Source organism: Dermacentor albipictus, chromosome 10 (genome assembly GCF_038994185.2).
Source record: "Dermacentor albipictus isolate Rhodes 1998 colony chromosome 10, USDA_Dalb.pri_finalv2, whole genome shotgun sequence".
Classification (NCBI taxonomy): domain Eukaryota; kingdom Metazoa; phylum Arthropoda; class Arachnida; order Ixodida; family Ixodidae; genus Dermacentor; species Dermacentor albipictus.
Window position 1 is genome coordinate 93,887,669 of NC_091830.1, and position 12,478 is coordinate 93,900,146.

A 12,478-nucleotide genomic window follows, 5' to 3' on the forward strand; every position below is an offset into this window, starting at 1 on the left:
GTCAACAGCGGCTTGAGAAATCTGTAGGCTGGACGCAGCGAAAATGGGAGGAAGTTCACAGCAGATTTTGGTCGAAAGCCGAGAGAAGGAGTAGCACCTGCGAGATTAGCAGCGCGTTCATAACTGAACTCGAAGTGCTGGCAGCTAACGATGTCTCAGTGGCAGCAGAGGCCGTTAAAGGCCAGAGTTAGAGCGACGAAGTGCTGTGCCAACGGAGCACTGTAGAGGCAGCTAGGCCAGCTGTGAATGAATTGGCACAGTCATCGCGCGTGTGTGTCGCATGTAATGTTAACGAGTTCGTTAAGGAAACAAAGTACTGCTGACCCGACAGACGCGAGCACCCATGTTGAGTCAGATCTGCGTGCCGAAGAGAAGTGCCATCTGGACGATGCAGTTGAGGGCAGTTCGCAGGATTGCAAGCTCCGTAGCTCAAGGGAAGGCAACTGCATTGTTCAGGGATCGGTTGAGCTCTCCGCCAGTCTAGGTAGCCAAAAGAGGGATGATTTAGTCAAGAATCATTCAGACTGTGCGGGTGAGACAGCGATCGAGACCGACGAGCTGTGTGCCGATGCACAGCGTGAGCTGGGCAATGCAGTAGAGGGCAGTTCGCAGGATTGCGAGTTGCGTACCTCGAGTAAAGACTGCTGCAGTGTTCCAGAGTCGGTTAGGCTGTCCGCCAGTCGTGGCAAAGTGAGAGTTGATTTAAATGAAAATCACTCAGTCTGTGCGGGTAGGAGAGCGATCTGGGCCGACGAGACGTGTACCGGCCCGCACGAGGGGCGAGAAGGCGGCATGAAAGGGACTTCAAAGAGAAAGCGCCGTATAAAGAAGTGCGGTAAAGACCGAAAGACGGTAAATAATGTATCGCACTCAAAGACGGCGATCGACTCAAAACGCCGGGGCGCGAGGAAAAGAAAGGTGCGATCATCGCAGACGATATTGGCGCATCAAACACGTTCGAGCGACCGGTCAAAAAGAGACCGAGAAGCATGTTCTGTGTGGATGCGGACCAAAGGCACGGGGCAGTTACGTTCCTCGTCGTTCCGTTGTTCTTTTCGGAGTGCAACATGCAATGCGAAGGAGCGCAAGGTGGCATTACGAGGCGAGGTGGTAGGGAGTCGCGACACGGTCAGTCGAGTTCGTGAGGAAAGCTTGGCGCCAGGACGCACATTGGCAGGAGACTGTAACGTCTTGGAGGAGCTGATAGTGTGTCAGCCCTTTTGTTGTTCCTGGGTAGCCAGAATAGCGTTCGAACCACGACCACCTCGAGTACGACTCAAAAGTATGAGTCAGTTGAAAACGTTACAACGAGAGGCCAAGAGAGCTTCCGTAGAAGTAAAGCGTGTTGTTTTGTTTTATTTTTGAGCATTTCGAAAATTTTCGTGATTTCAGGCTAGAATTTCTTTCAGTATGTAAGGCATGAGCTTTGTGTTTCGTTGAAGAAGCTTCGAAATTTGAAAGATGCGTTTTATGTAAACCTGTGGTTTCGCTCAGTGTCCATTAATGATTAGATACGCTCTTTCTTTTGTGTGTGTGAATAACCTGAAGGCCAAGGTTATTGTTTAGAGGCCTATAGTAACGCGCCTGTGTATTAGTTAACCTTCTTTTTTATAAGTGTTTTTTTAATTTTCTAAGGTTAAGCGCGTAGATTTTCAGTTAGTGGAGCATTTGCACTGAGAAGAGCTCTTAGTTCCATTAGCGCGTACCCTGTGCGGACGGAAGGAAGCCGAATGTTTATGACTGGGTCGCTGGTGGGTGTTGAGGACGGCCGCGTTCTGACTTCTCTAGTAAGCGCGTGTGGAACTTGTTGTTAGAAGACGCATTTTTTAAGGGTTCTGTGGAGTGCGTAAGTTACGCAAGTTTAGTTGTTCGTTTAGAGTACGTGTTCTGCATAAATTAGAAAAAGACACGTGAGTAAGCGTGATGGAACATTTGCGTGTGACGGAAGTACGTGTTCGTAATAGGGACCACAAAGCTGGCGCGATTGTGATTACGTACCTGTGGAGTTGACCAGACTGTTGAGTGGCACTAGTACGTGCGATTAGTACGCCCCTGCGATAGGGTAAAAACAGGCTGTTCGTGAAGTTTGGCTGCCTAAGTTATGTTCGGGTATTGGTGGTTGAGAGCCTTCGGTTTAGTTCTGCGTAAACCTTTGCTCTTGTGCAGGACGATGGTCAGATTTGGTTAGGCTGACTCACGCTAGACTGTAAACGCTCGCTTTGGCGGCACAAAATTTTAAGGTCAAAATTTGGGGTCAAAATTTGGGGTTCCCAGTTGAGCTGCTTGCATGGAAATTTTGATAGGAAGGCTGGTGGGTTAACAGCTGATTCCGGGCGTTTGCACGCTGAGAGGTATTGTGTTGCCGAGATCTACTCTTCTATGCCGGTTGTTGCGAGATGTTAGAAGGCATTCCAAGTGCGCAGGGGTTGCAGAGAGCAAAGCCATCTTCTTACTCGCCAGGCATTCTCTTCCTGCCCAGCGGTTGTCAGCACTGGCCAGTCCATATTTTCTGGGCCATGGAGGAGCTGTTAGGCACGGCCTGCAGAGGTGCCAACATGCAAAATTTTCTCAGCCAGCTGCAGGTGCGAGCGTGACCGGTTTCCCCGAAGAGGCCATGGAAGCCTTCAACACCCGCTGCTGTGACTCATTTCGTAGGGATCATGAGGTGACCTCAAACACCTCTTCGTCACCGGAATGCCGAGACGAGGTCGACGAACCAGGCTTTCTCAGTGAACTCGCCGCCACCGACCCGGTCTTTCGGGAGCGAGGGGGTTCCGGAGGGAATGTATCTGGCGGCACCATCCCACGCGCCTTTCAAGACGCAAGACAATGGAGAATCACGGCGGCCACGCTGCGGGGGTTAGCTCGGGGAATAAGAGGCGCCTCCTTTGGGGAATGGACAGTTCTGCGAAGACCGTCTCACCTCGGTGTGGGCCGCGAAATCAGTGTGTACGTTTGCGTATGAGCCCTCCTCCTCCAAAAAGGCGGGTCACCTTCGATGACGTTGGACGCTACGGATTGGCGGTGAACTGCCGTTTTCCCACACTTAGGATCTAGGGAGGACGGGGTGTTTATAAGCAGCTGTTTGTCGGCTGCTAGGGTGTGCTCGTAATCGTGCTCCTGAGCTGTGTGCTCGTGCTCGAAAAGCTTTGTGCTCGTATGCTGTATGCTTCTTCTTGCCTGCTCCATTTCGGAGTCACGCTAGACTGTCGAATGTATCGCTTGTTCTAATGTAAATATCTGTAAACATATCCTGTACGCCTAGTTCCTCCCATGTTCCTCCCTACGACCTCCAATCCTCACAACTGGATGACAGCGATGAGATCGTCCTACAACTCTTACACCGCGCAGAAGGCGCTTTCCGGCCATGTGCAGACGTCAACAGAGCCCTACGTCACGTACAATCAGGACGTCTTGGCTCTGTGTCGCAAAGTTGACGCACACATGACTGAGCCAGACAAGGTTTCTCACATCCTCAAAGGCATTGCCGATGACGCTTTCAACTTGCTCGTTTTCAACAACGTTATTGTTAACAACGTTAACTGCATATACCGTCGCCACGACGGTAGATGCCGTTATAAAAGAGTGCCGCCGCCTGGAACGCGCTAAAAGCCGATGTATCGACTAGCAGTTTGCCCGTCTGCCCAACACCCTAGCGACATCTTCCTGTGCCAATGCTCCTCGTCCCAGCAACACTGGAGATGTTACCAGGATCGTGCGGCGTGAGATCAAGGCCGCCTATCCGGCTGCCTTCAACTACAGCCCCTCCAACGCACCTGCAGTCACGGTTTCCCTGATCCAGGCAGTTTTCAGCCGGAAGTTCGCCAACATGGGACTTCATACCATCTGCTCGGCCCATCGCCCTGACAGCCACCCGGCTTCTTCTATTCTGCCCCGTCTCGCATCTCAGCACGGGACACCGCCAAAGCAGAAGTGCAATCAAAAGCTTTACAAAAGATATATTGAAGAAATCGAGACACATACTACACGGACGCGCGTAGTGGCAGACAAATTCACAGTAGTCACTCTCGATTGGTTTACAGCGATAGCCGTTTCCATTCGCCCTGCACCGCGTAGCCAGGAGCCATAGCGCTGGCCCTTCGAGTTGCGTAAGCAAAACAACAATCTGCATAGGTCATTACGGAATCCCAGGCAACATGTCGTTCCTTCATGACGGATATCGTCACATACAAAATTCACACAGTGCTAGGCACCGCCCTAGGATTGCACCAGGTGGTCATTTAGTGCCCGGCGCACTCTGGACTCGAGAGAAACGAGAGGGCGGACCAAAATTCTCGAGAAATAAGCATCCGAGCACCAGTCGGTCCTTTTGAAAATCCCGTCCACCGGCATGACATCCTCAAAAACCAAAGAGAAGAGAGACCAAATACAGCCGCCTACACCCAGACCTTACGGAAGGACAGGCCTGGGCCTGGCGCCGTATGTAGATTAGCACATAGCCACACTCCCAAATACTCAGTAAGATACACCCTGCACTCTATAAAAATACATGTCCTTGGTGCGGGAGCAGCCAACTCTTGCCCACGTAACGTGGACTTGTAACCTACTGCCTCCTAATTCGAATTCGCCCCTTACGGCAAAATTGCCAAGTAGCAGGAAGTGGTAGGTTTGGCTTACTACCGAAGATCTAGAGCTCTTCTCGGTCAAGCCCTGTGAACCGTAGTGACCAGTGGAGCCCTTGACTGACGGCCCATCTAAAGACTATTTCTTTACGCGTTACCGCTTTTCAGTATCGGGTACGTTTCTAGTCTCTTATCCTGGGCCGATTACGGAGATAGTGCAACCTAAAGAAGAAGAAGACCCCGCAGGGTCGTTTGCGTCAGCAGGCGTTTGGTGTGTTGCGACACCACGTACCCGAGCACACGAGGACTGGACCCTCCCGCGTGTAGCCGTGCGTGGCTTAGCCGTGTCCAGGTAAAAGGGGATCCTGGGGGTTGAGCCAATGCCGGGTGTTTGGATCTATACGGCCACCCGGTGGCGACAACACACCTCTTTGGCCTCTGCTTCACGTAGACGGCACCCCCGGACTGACCCACCCGGGGGAAATCGGTAGTTGCCTTTTCCTGTCTCTGCTCTCCCTCCAATCTTCGTCTCTCTCTGACTTTTCACCTTTCCTGTCTCCTTCTCATTTCTTTATTACTTCCGATCTTTCTGGCAGCAAGGGTTAACCTTGTGTGAGTAGCCAAGCTGGGTTATGTCATATTTGGTTATAGTGGTAGCGTACAGCTGGCGCTTGTAGGCCCTGTTTTACAGGTCCTGCAGCGTCCCCATGTTGGGCTCCATGGTGGGTGGCTGGCGCTACTGCTGAAAAATACACTCCCACTTATGGCTAGTTCTTTCCCTCCGCTATCTGATCGCTCCCTGAAAAGAGGTCGCACCGAAGAAATCTTTGAATTTTTTGGACGCCAAAAAGAAACTTTCCCGCGATCTCATGTAATCCATTCTGAAAAACAAGGAAAACAAGCACGAACAATCTTACCTTTTGTTGTTTTAAAAACCCTAGCTCAGGCATTTGGACCAGGTTTTAAAGCATCAAAGATGGCTAGCGGTGATCTTTTGGAGCTCCGCGACAAAAAACAACACGAGAAACTGAATAACCTCCTATCATTTGAAGATGTCCCAGTCAAAGTTACCCCGCACCGCACGATTAACACCACCCGTGGTGTAGTTTCGGATGATGACCTGATGGAGCTGATAGAAAAGAGATCAAAACATCTAATTCTTACCTTTCGTTGAAGTGGGCTCCCTCAGAGTATTGAGACAGGATATGTGAAGCTCCGGGTCAGACCATATGTTCCAAACCCTCTGAGATGTTTTAAATGCCAGCGATTTGGCCACAGCTCATCGAACTGCCGCGGCCGCCAAACCTGAGCAAAATGCAGTGCTCATGAGCACTCCGCTGAATCGTGTGAAAACACTCTCCACTGTGTGAACTGTGATGGGGAGCACGCCGCGTACTCGCGGTCGTGCCCATATTGGAAAAAAGAGAAAGAGATCGTAACGATCAAATTAAAAGAAAACATAAATTTCAAAGAAGCACGCAGGCGGGTATCCTTCCTGCCAAAGCACACCTTTGCCGATGTGGCGCGTCAGCGGGCAGCGCCACAACGGTCTCCGGCGGCTGTCCGACCCGCACCCAGTGAGGCGGCAGTGACGCCATCCGCCCCCCCGGCGGCTGCAGCTGACGCTGCTACGCCAACACAGCAGACGGGGCCATCGACCCCGAAGGTGAGGGCAGCCGAGGATTGTGGGCGCTGGGGTCTTGCGCTCCAAGGTGGGACCCTCGCTGATAACTTCTCGCTCGCAAGAGCACGTGTCCGGCGCCTCACAAGAGGCAATGGACACTACACCTACCCTCAAGGCGCAACAAGCGCGTAAGGAGTGGCGAGGCTCCCTCGAGCGCTTCAGAAAAAGCAAAACCCCGCTTACAGGGCCTCGAAAGATCTATGTAACCTAATGCATCACTTTTGTTTCTGTTTACACAGCACCGATTTACTTCAAATATGGATTCGTAAATATTTCAGTGGACCGTCAGAGGTCTTCTTAGGAACCTGGACGATGTGCAAGAGCTTATACAAAAACATAATCCAAAAGTGCTGTGTCTACAGGAAACACACCTAAAACCACAACACACAAACTTTCTCCGACCGTATGTCACGTTTCGCAAAGATCGCGATGATGCTGTCGTATCATCAGGTGGTGTTGCCATTTTTATTCATAAAAGCATAGCGTGTCAACCTTTACATCTACGAACGCCCCTTAAAGCAGTGGCGGTTCGAGCTGTTCTCCTAAACAAACTCACCACCATTAGCTCTCGTTACATACCCCCACATTCCAAATTAACGAAACATGAATTCTAATCGTTTACAGATCAATTGCCAGAACCTTATGTTGTTCTTGGCGATTTCAATGCGCACAGCTCCCTGTGGGGCGACTCTCGTATAAATGCGCGAGGTCCTCTTGTTGAACAGTTCCTTTTTTCTGCTGGTGCGTGCCTTCTGAATGAGAAGAAACCCACTTATTACTGTCTTGCAAACAATACCTTTTCTTCGATTGAGCTGAGCAGTTTCCCCGTCCATACTGCCTGAACTCGAATGGGAAGTTACGAACAACCCTTACGGAAGCGACCACTTCCCTATACCATTAAGAACACTTAAAGAAAACGAATATCCACCACAGGCTCCCAGGTGGAAGATTGACACAGCAGACTGGGAGAAATTCCGAAACTTCACTAGTATATCATGGGATGACATGTCTTTAGAAATCGATGCTGCTGTGGAGTACTTCACAGCCTTCATAATAGATGCCGCATCTAAATTTATACGTGAAGTAAGTGGCTCGGCATACAAACGAAATGTTCCGTGGTGGAACGATGAATGCAGAATCGCACGTAGGAAACAGAACAAAGCGTGGGGGTCGCTACGTGCTTCGCCCACTGCAGAAAATCTTGTCAACTTTAAAAAAAAGGAAAGTCCCAAGGTAGGAGAACCCGCCGACAGGCCAGAAGAGAAAGCTGGCAGCAGTATTTATCGATTATTAACTCGTTTACAGATGAGGCCAAAGCCTGGAACAGGGTAAATAGAATTAGAGGGCGACAAACATATTCACTCCCTCTAGTAAATACACAGGGCAATACACTGCAAGATCAGGCCGACTCACTTGGGGAGCACTTTGAGAGCGTATCAAGTTCAAATCATTATTCGCAATCCTTCCTGAAATATAAACAAATAGAAAAACGTAAGCCATTAACAAGAAAATGTCGAGAGAATGAGCCTTACAACCGTACACTTAGTACTGCCGAATTGAGAGCTGCCCTGAGCGCATGCAAGAGCTCCGCACCAGGATCTGATAGCCATATATGAAATGCTCAAACACTTACACAATGACACGCAGGTTACACTACTCGCACTTTTCAACACCATCTGGGATGCAGGGTACCTTCTCACCGCGTGGAAGGAAGCCATTGTGGTCCCTGTTTTGAAACAAGGCAAAGACCCTTCCTCAGTGGCAAGTTACCGCCCGATAGCCCTCACAAGTTGCATTTGTAAGGTGTTTGAAAAAATGATAAATCGGCGACTCATTCATTTCCTTGAACAGAGCAAAATGCTTGATCAGCCTTGTTACGCCCACTGCAGGGCAAAGGTCTCTCCCATACTTCTCAAACAACCCCGGTCATGTACTAATTGTGGCCATGTTGTCCCTGCAAAGTTCTGATTCTCTTAAGCTTGATATATATACATAGTGTTCAGTTACATTGGCGCGTAACCATAGAAGCGACGTCGCACCTGTCAAATCAATGAGGCGACGGGATTTGCCGCCAAGCCGTGCTACGGTGATGGCGGGAATGTTCAGCCGCAATTCGAACTATTTCATTTAGCCGAATAATGATTATTAAGAGGAAGCTTTAGCTCGGGCCCAACTCCATGTTATACTTGTAAAACGCGGAACCGCTTTTCCGAGATAACCCCTGGACCGATTTGCATGAAACTTGTTTCATTGGAGAGATAAAAGCAAATTCTAGTGATTGCTGGGAGCAGAATTTTGATTTGGCACCCGAATTTAGTAAAAAGGAATCTTGAAAAATTCGAAAGTTCAAAAGAAATGGAAGTACAAGGTTTAGAAATTATTAGCTCTGCATCAAACACAGATATGGCGGTTCTGTAAACGGCATCCATTAGATCATCCCAAGCGCACAAGTTCAATATGTTTAATTATGTTACGCGAATTCGTTACGTTCTGTAAAAGGGTTCTACAAAAGCCGTATTTCCATGATACAAACCTTTTTTTTAGATTCTTGTTGACATATTACAATTGTCCGCTTTATATTTATTTTTATATGCAATTAACATATTTGTGATATGGTTTTTCATTGCTGGGCTACAGTAGTAAACTTGATAGGTTCGATTTCACAAAATGTGCGATTTTTGTCAATGTTAATAAAATGATTTACGACAGAAATAAAAAATTTCAAACAAACATTCACTGGATTTTAAGTTTTCGTTTTAAATCGAACAAACCTCGTCAAAATTGGTGCAGCATTTGGCGAGAAAAACGAATTCTCCTTTTACAAGTATTTGGATGGCGCTCGTGGGACGAAATACCCGCTGTCCGGCGTTATGAAACCCAAATTCATGGCACCAAAATTCGTCAGGAGTCCTACCCACTCCCTGTGGTGTTAATTAGGGCAAATTCAATTAAGACCCATGATCTTTTGTGGCAGTCAGAGTCTCGACCTGCGCTGTTAATAAGGGCGTTTGAAGTCAATTTCTTTATAAGAAAGCGTGAAACCGAGGGGAGGGAGCGTTAGCACGACCTGTGGTGTTAATTAAAACAAGGTAATTAAGATACAGCTAACAAAGGCATTCGAACCCACGATTTTTGGTGGAAGTGAAACCCTCTTGGAGATATGGGCAAACCAGCCATATCAAGTTGTATTCGATTTACATTGGCGAACGCCGAAAATCGGACCGTGGAACTTTGGCTTTAATTAAGGCGAAGTTAATTGAGGTACTCTAACCAGTGGTACCCCTGAACTTTCGTTTGAATCGAACTGACGACTTGAGGGGTTAATTAAGCCAAACTTAATTCAGGCACAGTATATGAGGACATAAAGCACTCGTGTCTACGACCTCAGGTGGGTGTCGAACCCACTTGGCGATTTAAGCAAACCAGTGATTTCTCCAAGTTGGATTCCAATTAACATCGTGAGGTCGAGAGTCGAACCAATGATCTTTGGTGTTGTGTTTATTAGGTGGAGTTAACTAGGGCACAATTTATTAAGGTAGATTTAATTAGGACTCTCTAATCCACCACCTTTGATGGGAGAAAGGTATCGGGAAGTAAAAATGCATTAGAATGAAAATGACAAGTATTGTAATGAATGTCTCATGAGCGGGCAGGCTTTCGCCATCATCCTCTTTAGCGTATGCAGAAGTGAGTGACTTTCTTTTTCTGGCAATAACATTGATTTAAATCTGTGTGACAGCTCCTTCTCGCTAACAGGTCTTTTTCTTCCCTTTAAGAAAGCTACTACTCTGAGGTATATCTTTAAATGTTTTTTCGCGCTACGGTGCCATAGACAAAATATTGATTATTGGACAAAGTTTGAAGATGTAACCTAGTGTTTTAGCAGATGAAAGAGTATTGTACAGGGTGCCCCACCCAACTTTAGCTAAGCTTTTCAGCGCAAAAAAAGAAAAACTTAAAGAACGTGGGCCAAGAAACATTTATAAAGCCTGGGATGTTTCGTTGTCAGTGGTCTGTCGATTAAACACCATAAGTCTCTTAAGATCCTATCGGGCAACGTGTTCTTTAAATCTTTTTTTTCCTGAACAGTTTGGCTAACGTGAGCTGGGATGGCCTGTATATGCATCTTTGTTTAATATGATGGATTTCTCGATACCCCTTGGTTTTCGTTTCAGGTCAAATGCTGGAATGCAGAACACGGCTGCGCCAAGGTTCTCGCTGCATCAGAGCAAATCAAGCATTTTTGCGAAGACTGTGACCACCACTCTTTGTCCTGTCCCAAATGTTCGAAGGTCGTGCTCCGTAGAGATGTGTGCGCGCATCTACAGAGCAAATGCAGAGATTACGCAGTGTCCACGACGCCCGGTTCTTCGCAAACGATCCACAGTTACAGCCAGGAAATGATGTCAGCTGTGAATGCAAGCATGGACGTGCGTGTAGGTGAAATGAAAGACAGGCTAGACCAAGTTATTAGAGATTCTAACGGCCATAGTGACCGACTCGACGAGATTTTACATTGCGTGAACACGATGAAAGAAATGCTGCTAGAGGTATCATGTAGAAGTAGAACACTTGAGAACGTTGCATCACAAACAGCAGCAAGCATATCCTGCTCCAAAGCAATACAGGAAGCTTTGATTGTGCACAGTGAAAAGTTGCAGGAGCTTGCACAAAGTACAAGCAATTCTAATCAAGCACATGCGAAAGCTTTGGAAGACACGAATCGATCTTTAGAACACCTGAAAGAAAATACGGCAAACACGCTGCAAGCCGAATTACGGGAACGTTCGGTGGCTGACACCACTGCTCTCAAGAAAGTTTCAGACAACGTCGGTACGCTGGCGGAGACCTTCGGAAAACTGTTGCAGGATGCCACGAACACAATCTGCACAAATCTGGCAGAAAGTAATGGTAGGATTGGTGAAGCGAAAGACCGTGCGGAACAAAGCGTATTGAGTGCAACAAAACAAAAAGAACTCGCCCTAAACACTCTCAATATTAGGCGATACGAGTTTTTTGTGAAAGGACTGAAAGCAATCGAAGACAGCACACATTCAAAAGGTTTTCATACTTACAAATGTGAAAACATATACATGTGTGGCTATCACTTGTCCCCAGGAGTTCACCTACGAAAAGTGAAGGAGCGTGTATTCCTGCAGGCTAGATTACAGCTACACAAGGGAGTGATTGATGAATATCTTCAGTGGCCTTTCAATGAGAAAATTCAGTTGACTATCAAACATCCATCGAGATCCAAGCAGTGCCAGATGTCAGAAAACACTATAGATTCACTCAAGTGGTATGGAAGACCCGAAGAATCAAGTAACCCTGCAGTGGGTTTCAGCGCCATTTCATTCCGCTTGGATGACCTGAAGCATGAAGGATACGTCACGGACGACAGCCTTCATGTACTGTGGGAGCTTGTTCCAAAAGACTTAGAGAAATAACAATGATGGGTGCACTTTACGTATTTTCGCAAACAGTTAAGCTGTTGAAACTGTTATGAATGAACATCACTCTTCCACGTACCCGTGTAGAAAATAAAATAAAGCTTGCTTCGTAGCTGTATATAGTACCTCTTGTATATCTATGAATAAAATCGACGTCCTATTGCCAGTAATTGCTGACTATAAAGTAGGGCTGAATCTTGGCTCGTGTCTTTCGAAGGAAGTCCGTTGTAGATGACTCCAAGTTGGAAAGGACACTGTTGTATTATGTGACTTTGTCCTTGAATGAACACTTGTTGCTCTTAGAATATGGAAATTGCCACTCTCAAGAATGGCCTTTCATTGCTGCAGAACGACTCCAAGTCGGGCGGAAGATTGGTGTTTTTTTTTTGCTACAATGCACAGACGCCTTCCTCATAACTTTTCGCAAACTCCTTTCAGACATACGATGCTTGTTTTCCATGCACGAAGAGTAACAATGTCGAAAGTATACGTATAGCGCCGCTATAGTTAGATTGTGTGGTAAAAAGTGCTGACAATGTAGCTTGTGTTATTTAGCCAATAAAATCAATGGTAAATAAATTTCAGAAATAAGGCTCTTTAGAACAAAGGCGTGAAATACGTGTAAAATGAGACTGTCAATTTGCAATTTTTTTGCAATACAGTATTTTTAAGCCATTTTACTGCCAATTGGTTCACGGGCGAAAATTTTCTAGGTTTCTACGATTTCGCCATTTCTAATATAGCGCATTGCTAGCGGTGGC

At 47.2% G+C, this 12,478-nt stretch overlaps 1 protein-coding gene across 2 annotated transcripts in view; it reads left to right on the forward strand.

Annotated features, from left to right (window-relative positions):
• The window catches only part of LOC139050981 (TNF receptor-associated factor 5-like), a 30,455-nt gene extending 18,556 nt beyond the window's left edge, over window positions 1-11,899 (forward strand). For both annotated transcript variants that reach the window (XM_070527916.1, XM_070527915.1), the window contains exon 2: window positions 10,443-11,899. In XM_070527916.1, the coding sequence (XP_070384017.1) occupies window positions 10,443-11,714 (1,272 nt within the window). In that variant the 3' untranslated portion in view covers window positions 11,715-11,899. The remainder of the gene's footprint in view (window positions 1-10,442) is intronic.
• The last annotated feature ends 579 nt before the right edge of the window (window positions 11,900-12,478 follow it).